This window comes from Urocitellus parryii, unplaced genomic scaffold, assembly GCF_045843805.1.
Source record: "Urocitellus parryii isolate mUroPar1 unplaced genomic scaffold, mUroPar1.hap1 Scaffold_40, whole genome shotgun sequence".
Classification (NCBI taxonomy): domain Eukaryota; kingdom Metazoa; phylum Chordata; class Mammalia; order Rodentia; family Sciuridae; genus Urocitellus; species Urocitellus parryii.
In genome coordinates this window covers 4833343-4859934 of record NW_027553586.1, presented here as the reverse complement: position 1 = coordinate 4859934, position 26592 = coordinate 4833343, and the positions used below count along the sequence as shown (strand labels likewise).

Genomic DNA, 26592 nt, shown 5'->3' with positions numbered 1-26592 from the left:
ATTTGGTGAGGAAGTGGCCACTACTCTCTCCTGTGCTTACAGCCAGTATGGGCCTTCTCCCTCTCTCCCTTAACAGTCAGCATCTCAGTGAGCTAGTTCAAGTCTGTGTTGGCACAAGATAGAGGATGCTTTACATATCTGAGACCACAAGGGCTGATTGATGTATCATTTTTTTTTTCTATAGAGACAAATAATTCAATTGCATTTTTTTGGGTATACAAATTGATTAAATTGGGATGGAGGGAAAATTAGCATGTTCTTATAGAGCTGGCTATACTTATGAAAATAATACTTATATTACATTGCAAATGCTAAGTTCACATTATTGGATGGAATGAGTCTTAAGTAGATTGGAGCTTATTTGTATACCTGAAGTTTTAATTACATGGTAATGAAGATGTGGTTCAGCTTTTATAGGAGCATGGCTTTTGATCTGCTCCTTCTTTCGAACAGTAGTTATTAGGAGGGAAAACTTCCAGAGAATGAGGAGTAAACATTACAGTCCCTTGAACGTCTAAGTATATGCAGCATTTTACAGAAGTAACATAAGTGAACTAACCATTCACGGTCAGTTGTAAAACTTAACTTTCAGAGGATCTGTCCAGCTATACTGACCTAGGAACTAAATAAGCAGTTTAGAAAATCTGGTTTGTGTGTGTAATTACTTTTATATTGTCTCAGGCTGCAAAGAGAAAACCACAGTAGTTATCTGACCTATTGCTCTACCATGGCCTTTTCTCCAACACAGTAATTATGTAAGACTCAGCATATTTTTAACCATGTGCATATGGAACGTTTTTTTTTTTCCATGTAGATTGTCCTGTCTATCAGGAAACTACTGAAGGCTATTTCTCATCCTTTCAATATGAATGAAAAAGAAACCTTACATTGTGACCAGTGTTAACACTGATGGACTGGGAGGATCATTGCGGAAATGGGAACAGTTAGCCCTTTTGTTATCTGAAACCACATTGAAAGTTGTGAGGTATCAGTGCCTTTTAATTAAAATAGAAAATCAATCTTCAAAATGAAAGAATTCTAACAATGCTTTTCCTTTGAATATAAATATTTAGTTGGGATATAGGGTACAGGATGTCTTTAAAGCTTGAAAGTCCTTTGGGTTTACTGTTTTTAATTCTAGCTCTTCCTTTTGTAGCTTGGAGCAAATAGGCGATTTCCTTTAGAGTGCATGCATGCTTGTAAGGTTATCTGAGTGAAAGATACTTATTTGATAATTTGCCATCTCAGCACCATCCCTTGGGATTCAGGGCAGCAGTCTAATCAGAGTGCCCTGGATGGTTATCATCATGATAAGCCAGCCTCCTAATCAAAGACATTGGCTTTTGTTTCAAACATAAAATTGGTAGAGTTCACATATCAATAAAACTAGATTTAGCCATAGTTTTGATGAAAAGGTCAGACGAACATCAGAGGAAAAGACCACCAAGAGACTGTCTCATGCAACAGCAAAGGGTTTATTGGGGGTCCAGCATGCTGGGGCTCAGAGCTCACTTCAGAGGAGCAAAGAACAAAGAGCCCCGGGAACAACTTGAGCAGAGCATATATACATTCTTTGGAGGGGGCAGGGACTTTACATACATCATAGCATCCTTTAGCAAATCATCACATACCACAGGAAAATCAAATAACAACTCTAAAACATGATTAGCACATTCACTGGTGGGAACAAGTTGGGTAAGGGTGATTGGTCAGTACAAAAGTGGTATTCATTTGAACTGATTGGTTTAAGCCAAGAGGGGTGTACGTGCTGAACTCCATGGTTTCCCAACTTGTTATCAACCACCATAAACTACTGGGGGGTCATCTGTCATCCCAGGTATTTCCCTGTCTCATGCTGATTGGTGGCTGCTAGGGGGTTGCTATGGATCTCCACCTAGCCTGACTGAGTCAGGGACACCTGGGGCAGCAGTTCTCTCCTGTTATTTGTAGATAAAAAACTTAGCAGGGTGTGAATGTGCTTAGGAGTGCTCTGTGGGTTTTTCCAAGGACAAAGGTCATGTCCCTTCCTTGGACAGTCTTTGCTCTGAGGTAGAGGCTGGTTTTTCATTAACTCTCTTCATCTTACATTAAAAAAATACTTCAAATGAAACAATTTATTGGAATTAATTATGGAATTCTACAGAGCCTTGAGTGATTTTAATCTTATTTGGGATTGTGACATCCCCTCCCACTCATCTCCCCAACCCTCAGCCTACCCCCCCACCCCCACTGACAGCATAGCTGCTCCTTCTGCTCTCACCTGCTTAGCTGGCTCCCTTCCTTTTAAGTTTGTACTGTAGCCATAAATACCAGACTGTGCAGGCCATGCTTAGCGAAGACTGACACATGGAGTGGCGTCATTCAGCATCTATGTTGAAAGGGTGTGTCCTACTGAGATACACTTCTTAAAGCTATGTTTTAATGCAGACAGAAATTTAGGCTGTTTTCAGGGTGGCCAGGCTCAGCAGGGCTGACCCAGTGTTTCTTAATCCTGAAGCATTAGAGATGGTTTTCAAAAACACAGTGACTCATGCCACATTCCAGATCTAAAAAATTAGGATATCTTGGAAGTAAGACTAGTGTTCCTCATGTGCAGCCAAGGTAGCATAGCAAGACATTCAGTGTTTCCCAACCCTGTTTAGGATGTTTAGGGACATTGTTTAGGAAGGGGTAAAATTGCTAATTTAAAGAAGTCTGAACTAAATCAAGGATGTATTTTGTAATCTTTAAGGTAAAAATTGAGATAATAAAAGAAGCTATAACTAAAATGCAAGCAAGGACAAATAATAATAATAATAATAATAATAATAATAATAATAGGCAGTGAAAAAGAAGAAATACAGACAAGAGTGAGATGAGTATAAAACAAATTGCAAGATGGTAGACTTAAAAGAAATTATGTCAGTAATTAAATATAAGCAGTTTCAGCATTCCAATTAAAATACGAAGATTGACAGATTGGCTAAAATTAGCCAATTGTAGTAGGTTTAAAATTGAAAGTATTTTACAAAGTTTAAAATTTAAGATACTTTGTGTCATGATTAGAATGGTTGAAAGTAAAATGTTAGAGGTATAGATCATGCAAAAATTAACTAAAAAATCTTATATCACTATGTTAATATAAAAAGTTAGACTTTAAAACAAGACTTGTTATGAAAGATACACAGGGGCATCTCTCATAATAAAACGAAGTTATATCAATCCTAAATCGTAGGTCCTTGCCTTGTCTTCAAACTATATAAAGCAAACAATGGCAAAATTCAAAGGAGAAACAGACAAATCCAAAAATCATTGTCAGAAATTTTAGGAAAATAAAAATCAATAAAGAAATTGAAAAATATGATCAACCAACACAATACTATAACAAACAACTGCATTCTTTTTAAATATACATGAGTTCTTTTAAATGCTCATAGAACAAAATCAAATACATGTTGGTCATAAAGTATGCTGCAGTAAACACCATGGAACTAGAATCATTATATATGTTCTGAAAAATATAAAGTATAATTAGGACTCAAGAGTACAAAGATACTGTTAGAAATACTAGGGTGCTGCTAGGAATCAAACATGTGCTCAGAGGTAGCCAGCAAGGCCAACTTTAATTCTACAGGAGGAAGTGCTGGGAGCAAGCATACTCAGGTGAACAGTTCCCCTGTTGTTATCCCTAATGCACCATTGCCCCTTGCTTTGATAGGAGGAGCTTGGGGTTACAATCTACACAAGTGGCTAATTTTAAGATTGGGGAGGACAAAGGGAAGGGCTTCAGTTAAAATGACTACAATTGGATACAGATTGGAAAGCTCAAAATGGCTAATGTTTAGATCTTACATCCCAATTAACATTAAATACTATATTCTGAAAATGGCTTTCTATTTCTCATAATATCTAGGGTAACTCCAAATATTTGGCAATTAAACAAAACACTTTTGAATAACTTACTCATGAAGAAATAACAATGTAAATAAGAGGCTATTTTGAAATTAATGATAAAGATTATAAAAATTTAACATCTAAAAACATGTGAGATGAATCTATAGTACTACATAGAAGGTGTGATAGTTTGGATCTTGAATATCCCACAGTGTCTCTTGTGTAAGTCGCTGTTCTGAGTGCTTTATAGTATTATCTCTTTCCCCTTAAATCCTTTTAAATCAGTAGTGTTGGGTTGGGTTATAGCTTAATGTAGAGCACTTGCCTGCACATGTGAGGCACTAGGTTGAATCCTCAGCACCACATAAAAATATATATAAATAAAAAATATATTGTGGCCATCTACAATTAAAAACACTTTAAATAAAATAAATAAATAGGTTGTGTTATCCCTATGTGTTAAACATATAGGGGAAGGCTTGGTCCTCAATGCAGCAGTTTTAGAGGTGGGACTTTAGGGAAGTGAGTGGATTATGAGGGATCAACATTATTGGTATATTAGTTCATTGATACCTGAATGGACATCTGGGAGGCACTGGAAACTGTATACACTGGGGCATGTTGCAGGTAGTAGGTGATTGGAAAGGTATTGTTCCCAGCCTCCTCTTCTGTTTCTGCTTCCTGGCCACCATGAGAAGAGTAGCTCTGCTCCATCACACCCTCTCCAACATGACACTATACCTCACCACAACAGACTTATAGCAATGGAGCCAGCTGACCGTGGACTGAAACCCCTAAAACCATGGGCCAAAATAACCTTTTCCTCCTTTAAATTGTTTATGTCAGATATTCTGGTCACAGTAACAAAAAACTAACACAGAAGGAAATGTATACTTTATATATATATATATATATATATATATATATATATATATATATAGTATGTATATGTATTTATATATATATATATAAATGTTGCAAAGAACGATTTAAACACTCAATTCAAAAAATTAGGAAATAGCAAATTAAACATATAGGGGAAAAAAGAAAATTATAAAAATACCAGAAGAAACTAAAAAACAGGAAATTATATGCAATATTTAAAATTTGGCAAAATTCAGTGTGGAGCTTGGAAAATTAATATAATTGATAAATCCCTAACAGGCCAATCAAGGAAAAAAGAAGAGAAAACACAAGTTAGGAACTTAAGTGGGGGAGGGGGGAAGGAGTCATTACTACAGATCATAGAGGTACTAAAAGAATAGTAGGAGAATATTATGATCAACTTTATATTAGTAAATTTGACTACTTAGAGAAATTTGACAATTTTATTCTTAAATACAGTGAACCAAAATGGACATGAGAAGAAATTGAAAATCAAAATAATGTGATACCTACTATTTAAAATGTGTAGCATGCGTTAATGTCTCCAGAAATTAATTCCAGACTCATAAAAAAATATTGCAAATGTTTAAGGAAGAAATTATTCCAATCTTACACAAACACTCCCAGAGAAGAGTAAAAAAATGGAATGATTTTTAACTCATTTTATGAGATCAATCTCATCACAGCTCCACATAATCTAACATATAAGGAAAAGTACCACTCAGTATCTTTTATGAAAACTAAAACAATTTTTTAGCAAATCAATTTCAATGACATTAAAAGATAATACAACATGATCAGATAGGATTTATTCTAGGACTCCATGATTGATTAAACATTTAAAAACAATTAAAGCCTCATTAAAAGAATAAGGCAGGGAATTATTTCAGTAGATGGAGTAATTTGATTCAGTTGAACATTTGTTATTATAAAATCAACAAACTGCCAGTAGAGGGATTTTTTTTTTTCAATTTGATGGTAGGTAACTTCATACCTGATAATATAATAAATGCTCTATGAGGTTGGAAACAAGACAAGGAGGTTTTCTACCATTGCATATACTTAATGCACTGGCAATTCTCTCCAATGCAATAAGGCATGAAAAAAGTTGTCATGAAGACTGAAAATGAAAAAGTTAAATTATTTTCTGCAGATTGCATAATTGTGTGTGTAGAAAATCTAAACAAAGCTATAAAACAACTATTAAAAATAATAAATGAATTTAATAAGGTTACTGAATACAAGTTCAATATCAAAAGTCAAACGTATCTATATTAACAACAAATAATTGGAAAATAAAATTTGAAACTATCATTTATTATAATGTTAAAAAATCATGTAACTAGAAATACATCTAATGAGAGATGTGCAAATTTTTTGTAATAGAAGATATAAAAGGTATTAAGCAAAATCAAAGATTGTTTTAAAAATGGAGTGATGTTACCATTATATATTAGATGGTTATAAAGATTACCCACTTTGATTTAGAGTCAATGCAATTTCAATCTAAAATCAGTCAGCTGCTTTTTGTGAAAATTGTCCAACTTGTCCAAAATCTAAATGGAAATGTGAAGCATCATTAATAACCAACAAATGTTAAAGAAAAAAAGGAAAAAGAGAATTTATAGTGTTAGATATTTATACCTACAATAAAGCCATAACAATTAAAATAGTATGGTCTTGGCTCAAGGACACCTGAATAGAGTGAAGGAATAACATCCTACAATAATTGTTACAGATATACCTGACAAAGTAGTTGTTTTCAGACTATATAAAGAACCCTATAAACCTATTGAAAAAATATAGTCAATCCAATTAAAAATTGGACAAATCAACATATAATAAGATGTTTGATATCATTCCTCATTAGGGAAACACAAATAATAACAATGGTATGACACTACTTACCCACAAATTTAAAAAAAAAAGTCTGACAATATTGAGCTGTAATTACAGACGTTTTGTGATCTAGAGTATCCCTATCTGTAGAATTCTATAAGATCAGCTCTTCTTCTAAATTTTGAGAGTAGTAGCCCAAATCATCCCCTATGGGTTTTCTCTTGCCTTTTGCATTCAGTCTTTTTATTCCATTCAGGAGGATGCCAATGTACTCAGAACTTCCAGTACAATACTGTTTCTCACTACCACCATCCCCAACTTAATCAAAGTTCTGACTTTATAACTATAGATTTTGCCCGCTTTTGAATTTTATGTGCATGGAATCATACAGTATTAACTGTATGGAGATTCATACAGTTTGGAGACTCATCCATATATTGTGTCTACCCATGGCTCATTCTTTTTAATTGTTGGAGAATATTCCAATTCCTATGTATTTAACTCTATCTACTTATTTATTCTGCTATTAATAGACTCTTGGGTTGTTTCCACTTTGGGATTATTACCAAAAATATGCTATTATGATTGTTCTTATAGGGAATTACTAGGCCATGTGGTAGATATATGTTCAGCTTTCCAAATTATGTCCAAGATGTCTTCTAAAGTGGCTTAATTAGTTCACCCTTCCATTTATCAATGTATGAAGATTTGACGTGTGACATATATATTCCGTACCTATGCCCCCTTTCTTATTGACTTAAAACTCTGAAAATTCTTTTGACTTGGCTCTCTGAAACCCTTTAAGAAGTAAAATCCAATTCTTTTCTATTTTAAGAACAGGATGCTTTTCTTTTTTAAAAAAAAATGTTAGTATATTATAATTATACCTAGTAGTGGGGTTCATTGTTGTGACATATTCACACATGACATAATTTGTTCCATTTCATTCCTCAGTATTTCCTTCCCCTCCTTCCTCCCTCTAATTCCCCTTTCTCTACTGGTCTCCCTTCTATTTGTTTTTTTTTTAATTGGTGCATTATAATTATACATGTAGTGGGTTTTCCTTGTGATATATTCATACTTCCACATGGCATAATTTGATCAGTTTCATTTCCAAGTACTTCCCCTTTCCCTCTCCCCCTCACTCTTCCTCAATCCCCTTCCTTTACTGAGGAACAGGAAGATTTTCATCAAGGGAAAGGAAATTACAATTTGACCAAGCTGTAGAAAACACCATAGGTGGAGCTGAAGCTAACAAACATGGTGGGAGAGATGGTCTGAACTCCACAGTAGGACCATCCTAAGGCCATTTACCAAAAGAGAAGCCATTGGGTGAAATTAATGTCCTTAATTGAGAAGCTCTTACTTCTTAACCATGAATATATTCATTCCCCATAAATTTCCAAACTATGAAAAATTATGAAACAATTTATGATTAAGTGATGTTACATGTGAACATAGTAAGTATAACCATAAGGGACTGACTTTTAGGACATATTCCAATGCTACTAAATTTTAAGTAAGTTACATACATACTTAGTAATATAACTAAGTTATGATAAAAAGAAACCTAAGCCTAGAGATGTAGCTCAGTGGTAAAGTACATGCTCAACACCTGGTAAGGCCCAGCATTCAATCCCTGGCCCCCTACCCTAACCCCCACCAAAAAAAAAAAAGAAAATTTTTTTTTTGCTTTCAGTGTTTGTTGAATTCACAAACAGGCTTATTTTTAAAATCCTATATTATTTAAGAAGAGATTACAGGAGAAAAAGTCAAACTCTAAAGGCTCAGGCACCATTTCTGTTACTAACTGCATGGCCCTATTCAGTGTCTTTGTGTCAGTCTTCAGAATCTACAAAAATGATGGAACATTACACCTTCAGTTTACTGAAAAGGTTATTGTGAGGAGCAATTGAAGTGACCCATAATAACTAATCCATATGGGAATTTTAAAGTTAACAAAGCACTTTCTACATATTTTCATTTTTTAAATTTACAATAATCTTGTATTTGGTAAAGTGCAATTCAAAAGTAAGGTATATTTTCTTTTATATGATAAATTACTGGATAGTCTTATTGGTTATATGCCCTTTTCCATAAGTGAAGTTTGGTGCAGGCTGTTTGCAAGTGTATTTTGCCCATTTCTCCTTGGCCTTAGTAGAAAGCAGTGGAGGGAATGACTCATAATAAGTAAAACACATATCATCTCCTGGAGATAGAAAATAAGGATAAAGGCAGATTTCCATTCAGGAGAATTTATTTGGGATTTGGAAGTAATTTAAAATGGCTCTTCCCTCTGTTGGCAATTTGTAGCCTGCCTGAGTTGACACCTCCATTTTCAATCACAGTGAAATTGCTTTTAGTTGCAGGAATTACTGAAGTCCTAGCCCTGCAACTCTGAAACCAAGCTCTTTTTAAACTCTTTATAGATCTAGAGCAGACAGAATAAGAATGCAATCTTCTTTCCTGATTGTCATTGCATGCTTCACAAATTATTTAAATTAATCCATAGTTTGTCTAAATTAAGAGGGGGGAGGATATAGCCTGATAAGAATGTTGCCCTATTAAATCTGGATATGGTGAATTAGTCTGGAAAGATTTGTTTGCTGTCAAATAGGTCAACTTTATTGTAAAGTGGTTATTGGGTTCATCTATACATGTGGGCTAGTCTAAGAAAAAAAATCATATGTGAAGTGATTAAAATCTCAAATCAGTCTACCAAAGCCAAGTATGAGAAGCTGTGTGTGTGTGTGTGTGTGTGTGTGTGTGTGTGTGTATGTGTTTGTGCGTGTGCACACATGTGCATAGCATGCTTTCTGACTGTCCATGTGCAGGGGGAAGTGTGCATGTATGTTTGGAGCAAAATGTTGATTCTGTTTGTGAGACTGAGTCTTGTTTTCTTATCCTGGTTTTTGCCTTTTGGAAAAATCTAATCCAGGAGTAGAACAAAGTCTTAATCCTTACTACATCTCCAAGGCACAGAGGAGGGGAGTGGATTACCTGCTGTGAGCTCCTTGAGACCCACTTTTAGAAATCACCACTAATTGTATTGGCAAAGGTGACTTACCTCATGAGGGGGAAGTTTTAATTATTGAGCAGATGTTAGAGTCACTGAGCTTTCCTGGAGTTAAGACATTATTCTGAGACATGTCCTACAAGCCATGGGATTAGGCCTTGATTAAAAAAAAAAAAAAAAAAAAAACTCCTGAAATGGTGTTTGCAATGTGTCATTCCACTTGCAAAAATAAATAGTATGGAATTAAATCAACACAGAAAGATTACTTATCTTATAATTAAGAACATTGTATGAGAATGAATTTTGAATTTATAGCAGGTTCTGGGCTGGCTAGAGAGACATATTAAATAATTTTCCTTTTTTAAAAACATCTTTTGAGACATAAATTCTCTGTGGGGAAAAAACATTGAACAATGAGCTGTCTTTTCTCAATTGATTGCCTGTAGCATTCCAAGTGCTTTCAAAAACGAAGGGAAATTTAACATTTTAAAATTATCTTTCAGCAATCTATAATTGTAAGTAAGAAAAAATGAACCAAAGTCCTAAAGTATTTAGACTTTTTGGAAACTTCATGATGTAAGTAAGCTAGGTAAGGCTGGGGATAGATCCATCGAGGATGGAATGAAACATAAACATGAGTCATTAATATTTTTTTAATGGACCACTGGAAAGCAGAACAATTAATGTGATTTAAAAAAAAAAGAAAGAGAGGTGTGGGGTTGTGGCTCAGCAGTAGAGCGCTCACCCAGCATGTATGAGGCCTTGGGTTCCATCCTCAGAACCACATATAAATAAAATAAAATAAAATAAAGTATTGTGTTCAACTACAACTAAAAAATTAAAAAAGAAAGAAAATTTCCTGACATGAAGGGAGTTACTGTCTTAGTACCTCCTTAGAAACTTCACAGAACTTTATTTCATCTTTATTTGCAGTGCACAATAACCACTAGCATTAGTCAGGGTCTGTGAGTTTCAAGATCTTGGCTAAAATGTCATATGTTCTTAAATATAGCAATGTGCAGAGTTGAAAAATCACCTATTTTCTACATGGAAAAGAAAAATTCAGTTATATGGATCAGAATCGAGTTCATACTGATTTGCCCAATAAATGGCTTTTCAAGTTTTCCCTGGAATTGTCCTGATGATCTAATTTTTTCTCAATGTAGGCTCCAAATAATTAACAGAAAGAAGGTATAATTTTAAGATATTTGGATAACGAGTAGATTTTGATAAACTGGTTTTTTTTCTTCATTTTCCTTTAAAGTAAGTTTTCTTTACTTTTCCTATCTACAAAATGGAGAATGAAAAAGGCTGCTCAAAGCAGTGAGATACGTCAGGTACACTTGTGTTTCCAGAAGGAAGTTAAAGTGTGTGTGTGTGCGTGCACACATGCACACACACACACACACACACACACACACACACACACACACACACAGCTCCTGTCACTGTTGTACTTATAAAAGGAGTGACAGAGGTGTCTGGACCTCAGGTCATTAGAGCTATGGTGAGATGTGACAGAATATGGTTAGAACATTCCAGGGCGGCACACATCAATGTTGAACTACCATCACTGCAGACTGTAACTGTGTTGGCAGTTAGTGGGTTTTGTTACCCCCGTGGCTCCCACTTAAACAGCAGTGCAGCCCCCTGACAGCAAATAGCTTTCAGAGGAAATGTCTCTGTTGCTTACTAGGCACTGTAGCCCACATCAAATCATCCACTTTCCCATTTTCATATTTTTCTGACTTGGACTCATTTTTCCGGGCTCAGTAATCTCCTTTCTGCCATTAGCCAGCTGCACTCCATTAAGTTTCTTTTTGTTTCGCAGCAATGGATTCCCTGAATTCTCAGATCTCTGTCTGCTCTTCAGCCTTGTTTCCTCCTTCTTGTGGTAAAGCACCCAGTTTTCTCATGGGGGCCTACTTTTTCCTACCTAAGTCCATCTAGATCTGCAGCTTCCAGGGGTGGCTTTCATTCAGAGACCCTGGGATTGGGCCAGAAAGGGCATATGACCCCATGGGAATCATAGGCCATTTGCTTGTAGTCATGCATCTGGCACCAGAGATAGATCCACTCCTGTGGAAGCACAGTCAGGATGGAGAACAGCATCCTGGTTCTTGTCATCTGAACCTGAATCCAGTAGTGGCTGAACTTCTGCTCATGGCCTTTTGGATCCCCCCCCCCTTTTTTTTCTTCCCGTTAAACTAGCTGGGGTTTCTAACTTCTGTTACTCGCATCAGAAATAACAAAAAGTGATATGGGCATAGTATCTGCAGTCCACATTCAGGAGAACATCAGTCTGTCCTTATTTTATCCCAAGTAATTCCACAAATAAATCAAGGTTTCAAAACTTTCATGTATATATAGATACCAGGATTTATCAAGCTGGTTTTTGTCCATAAAGGCTTTGAGTTGTATGAAAGTCTTCAGCCCTATATATTTTCTAAGTTCTAAACATGATGTCAAATTACTTAAATTAAGGGTGTCTACAAGTCATTTCTTTTAATCACAAAGAAGATACCTTAATTTTAAAAATACATGCACAAAAAGATGGCTCTCTGTATGTTTAGTTTTGCACCTGAAGATTCAACCAACCATGGATTGAAAAAATATTCAGAAAAAAAATTGCATCTGTAGTGAACATGTTCAGACCTTTTTCCCCTTGTCATTTACATTTCATTTATGTTATTTTAATATCAGTAATCTAGTGGTGATTTAAAGCATACAGGAAGATGTGTGTCAGCTATATTCAAATATAATGTTGTTTATGTAAAATCCTTGAGCATCCACAAACCTGGGTATTTTCAGGATGTTCCATAAACAATCTCTTAAGGATACTGAATATACATGCACATATATGCATATTTGTACATGAATATGTTTATGGGTTATAGAATACATATGTGTGTGTGTGTGTTAAATCTTTGGAATGACTAGGCCAACAAGTGCACTTCACCTATTAGATTAAAAAACAAAAACAAAACAAACAAACAAAAACCCTGCAGCCTTCACACCAGGCAGTATCAAGATATAAATGCACAACAGAGAATTTGATGTGATCAAAGTCCAAGTTGATTTGGCTACAGGCACGGTAATAAAGGGGGGTTGTTTGTCTACTCTGACCTCAAGGTTTCAAGGAGGTCAATCTGCCCACCTCAAGGCAAGGTGCCAGAGAAATGGGCCTCTGGCACTGCACCCCCATCTCCTTCTTGAACTCTCCTTTCACGCCCACTCTTCCTACTCTCTTCCAGTTTGGCCTGATTTCCCAGCATAGTGGCATGCACTCCTTTCTGGCCCATGAACTCAAGGATGGAATCAATTTCTGGCTTTAACCCTTAATGCCTCCTAGAATATGGTCTGCCTGGCTCTGGGTCCCTCACCTTGTCTGACCCTCTACTGCTTGCCCTTGACCTCCTACCTGGGCTGTTTCAGTATTCCTTGCAAGAGTAGGATGGGGAGAGGAAGAAGGTTGAGATGGAAGAGGAGCAGCTAGAAAAAGGACAGAGGTAGCATCTTCCCACATGTCTTTACCTTATCTAAAAATACTTCCTGCTGGCAGACAAGATGAAGAAATGGAGCATATGGCATATGCTTCCTAGTGCACCAGATTGTAATATCATACACTTGGATTACAAAGTCTGGCTATTGCAGCCATAAACATATGTAAACATTTTTATGTTTTGCTAAAAAGGAGAAAAAAATCACAAATGATGTATCATCCTAATGAGCTGATTATGAAGATCAATTAATTATATTCTCATGATCTAGACAGGAAGAGTGTCCTTTACTCTGGTGACATTCTACTCAGTGGCAATAGGAAATAATATGGTGGCATTTTTTTTGTTTGATTTGATTGTCACCATTTGCTAAAGGTATGTTTCATAGATTAGAATTCTAGAACTGGTAGGAACTTTTAGAAATATCCCCTACCTGCCAAATCCAGCCTGCCACCTATTGTTGTAAATCAAGTTTCACTGGAACCCAACCAAGCCCCTTCACATAAGTATTGTTTATGACAGCTCTCTCATTACATCAGCAGAGCTGAGTACTTCTGACAGTGTCCATATGGCTTCAAACCTAAAATACTTATCATCTGACCCTTTACAGAAAAATTTGCCAACGTTGCTTTAGAATACTAAAATCACTTGTTCATTTTCTTGAATGTTTGTATTTTATGGCTTCAGAAAAGTGTTTGTCAGTTTATAAAAGATTTCTAGGGTTGAATATTGTATTGTCTCACCGTATCCCAACTTTCACCAATCAAAATTTCTTTGTAGGAATAACTTACTGATATCTTTTATAATAAAGTGCAAACCCAATTCCTCTTCTTTTGGTTTTGGTTTTGTTGTTCCAGCAGCTCAATGAATGCTTTTCATATATTTAAAGACTGTCAAATAGCCCAATTTTTGTCCCCTTTCCCCCCATAAGATAATATCCTTGTTAATATTCCCAAATCTTGACATGGTTTTTGTGGCTTATCTAGAAAGCATTGCGTTTGCATTCCCTGAAATAACAATTCTTTGTACTGAGACCTGGACCTTGTACCCTGATAATATTTACCTATTGCAGAGTGCATTCAGATATATCAACAGTTTGCATCCAAAAATACCTTGTGAGGTCAGTAGGTGTTTTTATTATGCCCACTTTCCAAATGAGATCAAGGGTTTTTATTAGGTTCAATTGGCTGATGAAGCACTGAAAACTTATCTGGTCTATGATCACATAGCTAGGAACTGATAAACCATTTTACAGCTAACCCCACTACCTAGTGTGTTGTGATGAGTCTGGCAGAAGGACATGTAACAGTTACAGTAAGCTATAGTGCATGTGTCTGGCCCTACATCCTGCTTCCTTTGGGGAAAAATATTCTGCCTTTCAATGTACATCTGCCAGCTTAACTTCAGTTCAAAATTGGTTGCACAGGGGGGCAGTGGGATCTTGGTCCTTGGGGCATTATTAACTTTTGTCACTGGGTTTTGCAGCCACAGCAAGCAAATTATGTGTTTGCAGAACTGGAAGAAAGTGTGGTTAAGTTAGCAAAAATGTATCAGCAGGAGAAAAGGTGTGTGCTTGCGGGAAGGAGAGTGTCCAATGGCATCATCTTTATTTTTTTTTTAAAGAGAGAGTGAGAGAGGAGAGAGAGAGAGAGAGAGAGAGAGAGAGAGAGAGAGAGAGAGAGAGAGAGAGAATTTTTTTTTTAATATTTATTTCTTAGTTCTCGGCGGACACAACATCTTTGTTGGTATGTGGTGCTGAGGATCGAACCCGGGCCGCACACATGCCAGACGAGCGCGCTACCGCCTGAGCCACATTCCCAGCCCCGGCATCATCTTTATATTCAAAGAATAATTTTATCTTCCTGTCTTTTCTGGGAGACTCATTGCCAACCCACCTTATGTTCTGGATTGTGCTGTTTGCATTTCTGTCTTTATCTACGGAACTTAGTAGACTAATTACTCTAATTACTCCCAAATTACTCATATTTTGGAGTCTGCCTTTGAAGAATATTATTTCCTGTCCCATTTCCTTATCACCTTTCGGTGTTCATGTGAAATTATTCTCTCAGAGGCATTAGTGAAAATCTTAAGCCACAGAAACAAAATGTTATCTCCTTAATAAGAATATATTATTCTCAGCAAAAAATTGAAGTAGCACAGGGGTACTGCTTTGGAAATACTTTAAAAGATGGTACAACCATTTGGGGGAATGGACGTTTTCTAGCTTATTTATTTGAGCTATTTAGATGTTTCCTTTAGGACCAAATTATAGCTCTGATACTATCATTAGCACTTCAGATTATTGGCATAGCATATACAGAGGCTGCTTCTTGAACATTTTGCATTTTTAGTTAAACAGAATGTTTCCTTTTTTTTGGTTGTAGCTATTTACCTTTATCATTATGTATGATCGTGATTCTTGCATGAACAGATCATCTTGTTAGTTGAGTGTCTCACTGGGTGTCTTCAGGTTGTTGCAGTTTAAGTATTTATTTTCATTACTAATTTTATTAGAGAACTCCTCAATCGTTGGAAGCGTAAACCACCTTTCCTTACAAAAATGGCAGCAACTTTTCCCCCTAGTGTCTTTGTTTCTGAATCATATAATTCCTGAGTGCTTGAGGGTTAGAGAGGGCACTTTGGCTACTGAGACCCCAGGCTGCAGTTGACCGAGGCCAGCAAGGAAATTCATCTTGGGAATTGTAAACAGACTTGTAAACCTAAGGCATTTATGAGGATATCATAGGAGACAATAGATTCAGGACCTTGCTGTCATTTTTATCGTCAGAATTTGAGTGAAATGGGACTTTAAAATAGGAATTCCTCTTTTCTTACTCTTTCTTCCTAGCTTCCTGTCTATTCTACTTTTAAAATTTTTTCTCCCTATATTTCCTTGATCTTTTCTTTAGTTTGGTGGCCAGCTCTTCCTCTCATCTTGTCAGATTTCTTTTCATTCTTTTCTGTCTATAGCCAGGAAACCTTACTAAATCTCTGTCTTCCAGGGTCACAGCTTCTTTCTTCCTTTGAGGAACAACCTTCATCCCTTCTATCTTTCACTCTGTCTCTCTTTCATAGAGCTGTAATCAACAGATACAATTTTCATGTCCTTATATTTCATAGATTTAATTTCATCCTGGTAGCTTCAAACCTGAAAATGAGATAAGTGATCTGATATTTATTTCCATCACAGAACAAAGGTATGTCTTGCTCATGGTCATGGGGTTGGTGGAGGCCGTTCCTCTCCCTTTGAGCTGATTGTGTATCCCCTGGGTGTGCACTCACATATTTTAGAGTTGTTGAATGTTCATTGGATGCAGGATGATATTAAATTTTGCAGGCTTCTTTCTAAATTGTTATTTATACTCCCCATGAAAACTTCAGCTATTTTTACGACAGACATTATTTTGAAGGAGCAGTGGTGACAATGACTATTCATTGATTATTTTCATTGAATTGTTCTCATATGTCTATAATATGGTCCAGTCTTTGAACATTCCTTGTTATGTCTTGTTTGTCTTAATTTCAATTGCCCTTTATAATAGCTTGAAGGTTTGCATTATTTTTACAAAATTGGTGGAATTTTTGTTTACTCAATTAAGTACCCTTTTCTTTACTCAATTAAGTACCCTTTTCTTTACTTTTTCCCAGGGTTATAGTAAAGAAAAAAACTAACACAGTTTCAGAGCTCATGCTCCAGAGTGTGAGTATCTGTGTTTCAACCCCACCAAACTAGTTTTATGAGGTAGGTAACTCAGGGAGTTTGTGGAAGGGAGGGGAGAGAAAGTGAAGGGACTAAACCAGAAATACAGGGACACCTACAGTTAAAGAACAGAGTGAAAGAAGACCTTTTTTTAAGGTGTTCTATAAACCATTTAATGACCCTTGACTTAAATTCATATACTTCTATCTCTTTAATGAACTTTTAAAAATTGAAATACAAAAAAAAAAAAAAAAAAAAAAAAAAAAAAAACAAGGCCACATTGTCTGAAACAGTAAAGATGTGACCCTCCTGTTCTTTCCCTCCTCAGGTGTCATTCGGTGATGCAGGTTATACATTGAGATGTCAGGAGTTAATGAAGCAGCACATATGAGACATATTCTCTGGCTTGTGCCCTCAGCCACAGTCCAGTAGTGACCTTATTTCTAAGGAGTGCATCTTGTAATATGTTAATCCTTTTCTTGGAGCATTGCGTTCAAGCTTAACTGAGCACACTTCCTCCTTGAACTATAGGTAATGCAATTTGGGTGCTGAAGGATAAAGAGCATTCTTGAATCCCATACAGAAAACTTCCGTTTGATTAGATTTAGTCATTAAGCATGTTCCTGAAAACAGATTCAGAACAAATTGTTGTATATTAAATATCCTACAGTAAATGTTGACATTATGTTCTTGAGGGCAGGGGACAATGCCTTTCAAGATTTTCTGCCATTACTTTCAAAGAGCATTTGGATAGATTTGATGGACAAAAATGACAGAATTTCCCAACACAGCCAATGAAAGAAGTTAGACAAGGAAAAACAAACCTTTATTTACTGAGTGTTTATTATGGGCAAGTACTGTGCTAGACACCATATTAAATGTATTGTTGACTAATCCTGCCACCACCCAGAGGAATAGATAGAATTTTCCCCACTTTACACACAAGGAAACCAGAGTCTGAAGATAACTAATTTTCCCAAAGCCACACAGCTAATAAACCAACCATCAAGTCTTTTCACAAGAAATGTACATAATTACAATTCCCATAGTTAATTTGAGCTTTGAGTCCTCTGTGATTCCATAGGGCTTAATATTTAAGCCACCATGATGATTTCACATTTTTTTAAAGTGGAAAACTTAGAAAACAATGACCTATGTAGAATTTCTAAAGTATAGCTATCTCTTTGGATGTAAAAGCCTTTATACCAACAAATATTTACTGATCTAGTGATTAATTAAATGGCAATATGAAATTTAAAAAGCAATATCAGAAAAACACTCTATTATAGGGACAAAGTAACTCAAACCAAGTCAAAATAACTTTTACCTCTTACGTCCTATAACCTTGGGGAAATTACTTCAACTTTTAAAGATGAAAACGTAAGACTAATAGTGTCCATCTCTCCAAGTGACCATTAAAACTGAAAACAGCTGTTCCATGTGGTGACACATGACTGTGATCCCAGTGACTCAGGAGGCTGAGGCGGGAGGATTGAAAGTTTGAGGACAGACTCAGCAATTTAGCAAAGGCCTAAGTAACTTAGTGAAATCCTGTCTCAAAATGAAAAATAGAAAGGGCTGGGTATGTAGCTCAGTGGTTAAGCACTCCTGGGTTCAGTCCCCATTATGAAAAATAAAGTGAAAAGGACCATAGTAAGAATTCAAAATATATTATTATTATTATAAAGGATATTTAGCTGCAACTGAAGCAGTTCTTCTTAATATGCAAACAAAATTACATCAAGTTCACAGCCTGAATGTTCACTACCCAAACTGTAATTGTGACATCTGCTGTGTTTGAACTGAACAGAGATGAGCTCCCCAAACTTTGCTGTGCCTCCCCTGACAGCCCATGGCTTGGGAAAGCAGTTATTCCTCAAGGATTCCCAGTGCTGGGAGTTTGACAGTGGCCTTGATAAAGGTGAGGAAACCAAAGGATCACTTCCTGAATCATGTTACCCATTCATCAGATATCCCCTCTACCTGTGCTCAGGTGACGTAAGGTGCTGATCCATCAACCTCTCACAAAAGAGAAAATACAACCTGGCCAATGGAGCAGAACCAAACCCACACTTTGGAAAGGTAAATTATCAAAGGCAAAGAGCAGGTCACCTCTTCAAGGATCGAGGTTACCCCAGACCTGACCTGGAGTCAGGTGACCAGCTACAGAACACAGCCTTGGATGACAGCACATGACTTTTACTTACATCAATGTCTTTCTAAAGTAATAAAGTTGAATGATCTCTATTTCCTAAGAGAGCCCGGATGTCTTGTAGAGCCTCATTCTAGGATTTCATGTCTTCCAGTGGCTTACTCATTTGTTCCCAAGTTCATTATTTAATACAAATTCAGCAGCTGTCCTCTGGTACCACAGTATTCCACCCTATCTGTACCCCACCACCTGACTGTTTTTCCTTCAAAGGGTATTTCAAAATGATAGTGTTTCCAATGTGCTAACAACAAAAACAAAAACTTACCAGATGCCTGGATCTAGCCACTGTACTCCTATGTCAGAACTAAAGAGAATCAAATTATTATTACACAGAATGGCCATCTGAATTGCATGTCATTGCCACGGTTATTGCATTTCTTTTTGCAAGTCAGACATATCAAAGCATTCATATCTATACATTCTGTGGAACCACTTTGACAATTTTGAACACTATTATTGCTTTTGGAGAGACACACACCCTAGTCATGAGGCATGTCCCTGTGAAGCCAGTCTTCATGAGGTAAAGTGCTGGCTCTGAAAATAATGAACTATGTGATTTTGGCAAAGTAACTTAAGTTCTTAGGATCTCAGTTTCTTGTTCTATAATAATGATACAGAAGGCCATTAGGAGGATTAAACAAGTCAATATTTATATTGTATTTATTATGTTTATACAACTTACTATGGAACTATATCTGGTACATAGGAAGTGTCATCAGATAAAATAGGTGATCATTACACAAAAATGGAACTTATTTTCTAGTGAAGTCAGATGATAAATAAATAAGGAAGCCCAAACACCAAGCAAACCAACTGCAATATAATTAAAACATGCTCATTTTTGTCAATGGAAGACTAGATTATTTGGGTAAACCTCCTAAAAACAATTGAGCACAGAAAAAAAATGCATTTTATTAGCCTCCTGGAGCAAAAGGGAAAGAATTTTAAGCCCAGGACTCACCCACAATACAGGGATTAATTGAAAATTCTGCCCTCACTGAGTCAAGGTCCCCAAGGGGCATGATGACTTCCCCATGAGCAGAAGTACTGTATGCTCATCTCTCTGTGGGTCTACACGGACAGCTAAGTTACTTCGGCACAGAAAAGAATGGGGGTAGAGAGGACTTGGCCCTGGGAGGCGGTAACCATGAGACAATGTGTCCTGTTGCTTCCATCATCCAAAACACAAAACAAAAAAATCAAACCCTCAAATATAAAAGTAAAGTACTTCTGTCTGGCTGTTCCCCTAAACTCTTGAAAGATCTTTATAGATTAATTCAATTTTGTTAAAGGGCTTAAGTTTTCCTCATAAATAATTCTTTTGGGGAATATAAGAAATACACAATGGTATTCAAGAACACCAAGATATAGGACTCTATGAGTGGGAACTGGCAGAAGAAGAAAGAGATCTTTAAAGACTTCCCAATTTTTAAATTATCACATAAAAAATATAAAATAACTATGTTATCTGCTCTAATGCCATAATGCACTCCACTATTGTATTGTAAGAAATAAATTTAAAAAGAAAGAAAAATAACTATGTTATGTTTAAAGAAGAAAACACAAGTTTAAAATATCTTCAAGGAATAGAAAAATGATTGTGAAATAAATATTTGAATTAAAACTAGACCAGAACATTTAGAAGAAAACTTTCAAAATGTTAAGGGAGAGACTTAATCACTGTTTTAGAAATAGCAAAAGAAAGCATTAATGAATTGCCATATAGATCAAAAGAAATTACCTAGGAGGCGCCGTCCCCGCAGCCAACGCCGCCGCAGCCGGGGGCACTCGCTTCCCTGCAGCCCGCCGGGCCGAGTCGGGGCGCGGCCAGGCCAGGCCGGCGAGGCGCTCCCGCTGCGGGCCGGCCAGGCCGGGAGCGGCGCGGCTCTTTGTGCTCCGGGCGCTGGAGCGGCCGGACGCGGGCCAGGCGACCTCCTGCTCGCTGCCGCGAGCCAGGCCAAGGTAGGCTGCCGGGCACTGCCGGCCCCTCGTGGCGGCGCCCCCAGCCGGCTCCATTTTGTGCCGGGAGGCAGCCGCAGGCGGGGGCACAGCGCGGGCTCCGGCGACCCTGCCTGGCCGCGGTCGTCTCTCGGGTCCCGCGGCCGCTGCCCGCCCGGGGGCACGGCGGGGCCGGCCGCTTTGTGTGCCCGCGCGGCGGGCGGGCGTTGGGCGCGGGGCCGCTGCCGCGGGGCGGCAGGAGATGCGCCCCGGGGGAGACCTCTGCCGGCTGCGGGCCAGGGCCACCCCGAGCAGCGAGGTCCCCGTGTGGAAGGAGTGGCTCTGGTTTCCCTGCAGTCTGGTTTGCACGTAAAGAACGCAGCCATCTGGCGGCTTGCGGTCCCTGGACTTGCCCCGAAGGTGGGAAGGAAGCCTTTCAGATTGGACTGAGGTTTTAATCATCGGTGGTGGGAGGCAGGAGGATGTGCAGAGCCATAAGGAACAGTAGTCTCCGAGAACAAAGAATTACGAGCACCCCCAAATCGTAATCGCGCCCAAAGTACTATAACAAGACAAGGTTAGGTAGCCGGCGACCTTTAAAAAAATGGCATCCCACTAATCCGCATGGACTCCCTAGTTCCACGATTCCTGGCACAAATCGCTGGGGTGGCTTCAGCTCGCTTAGAATGGAAACTAATCAGCATCATAGAGTGATGAGATAAACTGATTAATAATAGCAGTGGCATTAGTTGAAATTGGACAGAGATTGGATACCTTTTTAGATAGGTGTTCTTGAGCACCACTGACAACACGGTTCTGACAGTATTTCATGACAATGGATGGTGACAGTTCTACAACAGATGCTACCCAACTAGGAATTTCTGCAGACTACATTGGAGGAAGTCATTATGTGATACAGCCTCACGATGATACTGAGGACAGCATGAATGATCATGAAGATACAAATGGTTCAAAAGAAATTTTCAGAGAACAAGATATATATCTTCCAATTGCAAACGTGGCTAGGATAATGAAAAATGCTATACCTCAAACAGGTAAGATTGCAAAAGATGCCAAAGAATGTGTGCAGAAATGTGTGAGTGAGTTCATAAGCTTTATAACATCAGAGGCAAGTGAAAGATGCCATCAAGAGAAGCGGAAGACAATCAATGGAGAGGATATTCTCTTTGCCATGTCTACCTTAGGCTTTGACAGTTATGTAGAACCTCTGAAATTATATCTTTAGAAATTCAGAGAGGCTATGAAAGGAGAGAAGGGAATTGGTGGGGCAGTCACAGCTACAGATGGACTAAGTGAAGAACTTTCAGAGGAGGCATTTAGAAACCAGTTACCAGCTGGCTTAATAACTGCAGATGGTCAACAACAAAATGTTATGGTTTACACAATGTCCTATCAACAGATTTCTGGTGTTCAACAAATTCAGTTTTCATGATCTGAAGAAATGACGGAATGGGGAGTGGAGAGAAGTGAGCGTGTACGATTTGGGAAGAGAGACATGAGAGGAAATGACTGGTGAAGCGCTGTCTCTTTGTATATTAAGTAGCTGTAATGTAGCTTCTTGATGCTTGACTAATTGAGGTGTTAATTCTGACTTGATGAGAATCTTTTTCATGAATGATTTTAGAGACAAATTTGGATTTTAAAGGTATTAAAATATTTTTGTTTTGTACAAGAGTTTGTTGCTCTGTATGACGCCTGTATGCATTGTATATTGCAATTTATTACTGTCAGAGATTTGTAGACAGTTTCCTATTTTCATATTGAATCATGTTACTTTTGTAATTCAAGTAAGCAGCTGGGTTAATTCATGATGTTTGCCCTTTTAATAAAATATAAGAGTAGAGTTCATTTTGAATGCAAGTTGCCTTTATTATAAATTTGAGTTTGTCTTAGCTATGTAATATCTTGCATGATAACCTAGCTAGATTTTTAGCACTTGCTGTATTTATTGAAATTATTTTTTCTTTTTTTTTGGTAAAAAGCATTCATAGCTTAAGGAGCACCATTTTTTTTTAAATGTAATTGAATAATTAAGTGTGAGTGCAGAAGCAAATATTGTCTGACCTATTAAACTTGGTGCCCATTAACAGTGTTTACACTGTTCATTGTGCCTGTTAATGTAGTTTTAGTTACTGGAGCTTTTGTTTAACACTAGGTTTGTTTTTGATTTATGTTATTATGAATGTTGGAATTCATTTCAGTTTAATGTGGTCCTGGCACTCCTGAAATGGTGCCCCTTTTGTTTGGTATTTGATTTTTTTTCAAAGTGTATCTTCAGGTATTAACAGTGTCCTCTTCCAGAAGAGTATTTTACAGTCTGTTGATAAATGTCTTCATTTTACCTTTTTAATTGAAATATCAGGTCTCCTGTTTTATCATGGGAACCAAGAAATATTGGACATCATTGTGTATACAGACCTTTTGCACGAGTGAGTGAACAAAATGGAGTGAGTGCTGTGAAGGTATGAAGTAGAAGCAGTGTGCTGTCTTGATCTTTGCAATAAACTAAACTTAGATAATTTAACTTTGTATAATTTAGCAGTATGTACTTGAGTTGTTGCTTTTTTAAAGTGAGGATTTGTATTTTCTCATTATTCTTTTTGGTGATGTTAACGAATAGGAGGGGTCTTTAAACTGTAATTTCAAAAGTGGCTATTGGATAGCTTGCAAGAAGGAAGCTTGGGTGTACACTGTATGTGAGGGACATCCAGGTGTCTGAGGTAGAGCAGTTTCCTAGATACAGGCTGAGCAGACACGTTCACTTTGCTGGGAAGAACCTTTGGGAGCAGCATCTCCGAAGTCGGTGACTCCCTCGCCTCCTACCCCCATTCGAAAAATAATCTTTATTATAGAAAATTCAAAAAGGAAAAAAGGGAGAGGGTGGTTAAGCAGAATCCACAATCATCCTACTGTGTTGAAATAACCAATGTTAATATTTTGATAAATATCATTTGTCCTCTTACTTTGCTAAATATGTATATTTTTATAAAAATGGGCTCATATTGTGCATACTGTTTTGTAACTTGCTTTTTTCACTTAACAATATATTGTAAACATGTTTCCCAGGTTATGCATAGTCTTCTGCATCATTTTTATTGGTTTGTTACTTTGTTGTATGACTGAATCATAATTTATTTAATCGTCCATTGGACATTTTGACTACTGACAACTTTTTACAGTTATAAACACTTCAATGAAAAAAAAAAGAAATTACCTAGAATTAATCATACTGGGTAAAAACTGGGAAATATAAGGTAAGTTAAGAAGCTTGGTAGGGCACACTAAGAAAGTGCATCAAATATTTAGTTGCAATTCCAGAAAGAAGAGAGACTGAGGCACAGATAATATTTGAAAAGATAGTGACTGAATTTTTTCTAAAAGCAACAATCCCAAACACTCTAAAAATAAAAAGAAACCCACATGGACACATATCACGGTGATACCGAAGAAACCCCAAGGCAAAAAAGATAAATCTAAATAGAAACAGAGTTTTGTTTTGTTTTGATTTTTAAAGACAAATTACCTTCTAAAGAGAGGACAGGTTGACAGTTAACATCTCAACAGAAAGAGAATAACTAGAAAATAGTGGAATAATATATACTGAAAGGAATGAAAGAAAATAACTGCCAACCTAAAATTCTATACACACAAAGATATCTTGCCAGAATTGGGACAAAATGTCAGACAAAGCATCAAGAACTTACTACCAGCAGGGTCTTACTCAAGGAAAATATAAAGGCTGTATTTCAGAGAGACATGTCACCAGATAGAAAGTATGAGAAGTGAGAAGACCTAAGAGTGAAAATAGAATAAAAGCAAACCACTAATCGGATAAAACAATCTTAATTTAATAATTATACCATGAAAATATAACATAGCTTGGTTGGGGGTGCAGAGAGTGGAAAAAAATAAAAAAGATTTCATTGAGGGTAACAGAGTTGGATGTGGCTGAGGGGCAGAGATTGGTGGAACCAAGAGGAATGAGGTGGAACTAATGAATTAGGTTGTGTAGCCAGGTCCAGGAGCTCATTCCTGTAATCCCAGAGGCTCGGGAGGCTGAGGCAGGAGGATCTCAGGTTCAAAACCAACCTCGGCAACAGTGAGGCACTAAGTAACTCAGACCTTGTCTCTAAATAAAATATAAATTAGAGCTGAGGATGTGGCTCAGTGGTTGAGTGCCCCTGAGTTTAATCCTGGTAGCCAAAATAGTAAAAATAATTCTTATTATTATAGTGTGTAGACCATGCAGAATGACATCATGTGGGCCTGGTGGGTCATGCCAGTTGTTCATCCCAAGCACAGGAGGACACTATTCTAAGTTGCAATCAGGGAAGAAGTTGTCCAGTGAACGCTCTGGGTATAGGCTAAAGCAGGGCAGGAGTGGATAGAGGGTGTCCACTTAGGTTGCTTTTGCAGTTCTGATTGGGAAATGATGACAGTTTAAATTACGGAGAACAGTGCACATGGCTGATTGTGGGTGGAAACAAGAGACATTTAGGATGTACCACTGATGGCTTTTGAAATACACTGAATACGAGAGTGAGCAGAGGAAGAAACTGAGGACACTGCTACGTTCACCCAAATCCATATGTTGAAACCTAATCCACAACACAGTGGTATCTGGGGGTAGGGCCTTTGGGAGATGATCATGCAGGGATGGAATGGCTCTTCGACACTGGAAAGAGAGCATGAGAGCCCATGTTGTGTTTTCTTCCCCAGTATAGGGATTGCCTCCGCTCCCATCCCGCAACCCGCATAGAAGCCTGGAAAAGAGGTGGGGAGAGACCATCGGGAGTGAGGGTCGCTGCAGTTGAAGCCCTTCCCCACGTAGGATGCCCCAGTCCCTGGCTGACGGACCATGGCCAACAGTGGTGGCACTAGCAGCTCTGGGCCCTGGTGGAAATCGCTAACCAACAGCAAGAAGAAAAGCAAGGAAGCCACGGTGGGGGCGCAGCCTCTGGCCCAGCCAGACCCCGAGGAGCCCAACCCTCCCAGCCCAGAATGGACTAGCGGCTCCCGAGAGAACCAGCACCCCAATGTCCTTGTGGGCGCCAGCGAGTCCCCCAAGCCAGACAACTTGTGTGGGGAGAAGTCTGGCAACAGCCGCCGCAATTTGAAGATCTCCAGATCTGGACGCTTTAAGGAGAAGAGGAAAGTGTGTGCCACACTGCTTCAAGAGGGAGACAGGTCCCCAGAGGGGGCGGACTTCCCTGATGATACCCAGGAGGACAAGCAATAGCTGGAGTGAGCACTCTAAGGCTTGTCTCTTTTCCCACAATAACCCCAGAACCCAGTTCCATACCTGAGAATTCTGACCCAGCCCCCTATTTGGTGTCTCACTTCACCATATTCATAATATTCACATGAGGCCTCCAAGATTTTATTTTTCTGGAAATTGAAGTGTCAATTGAGTTCTCAATATTTCATGACTCAAAGATGCATTAAGTATTTATTTGTTGTAAGAGAAGATACATGCCTCTGAGGAAGTTGGCATAATTATTATTTTTTCCAAGAAGCTGTTTTGGGGCATTTGCCTTTGTTTTTGTCATCTATGGGAGTGAGAGTGATTGAGGGGGCCTTCTTTCAGAGAAAGTAGCTGAACTTGAAC

The 26592-nt window shown here is 37.8% G+C and overlaps 1 protein-coding gene and 1 pseudogene across 1 annotated transcript; both read left to right on the top strand.

The window, feature by feature from the left end:
• The first annotated feature begins 21717 nt into the window (after window positions 1–21717).
• Window positions 21718–22466, top strand: LOC144252285 (nuclear transcription factor Y subunit beta pseudogene; annotated as a pseudogene).
• Window positions 22467–25842: 3376 nt separating this feature from the next.
• On the top strand, window positions 25843–26223 carry LOC144252264 (proline-rich protein 15-like). Its single transcript, XM_077794700.1, has one exon. The coding sequence runs from the start codon at window positions 25843–25845 to the stop codon at window positions 26221–26223; it is 381 nt and encodes a 126-aa protein (XP_077650826.1).
• Window positions 26224–26592: the final 369 nt, after the last annotated feature.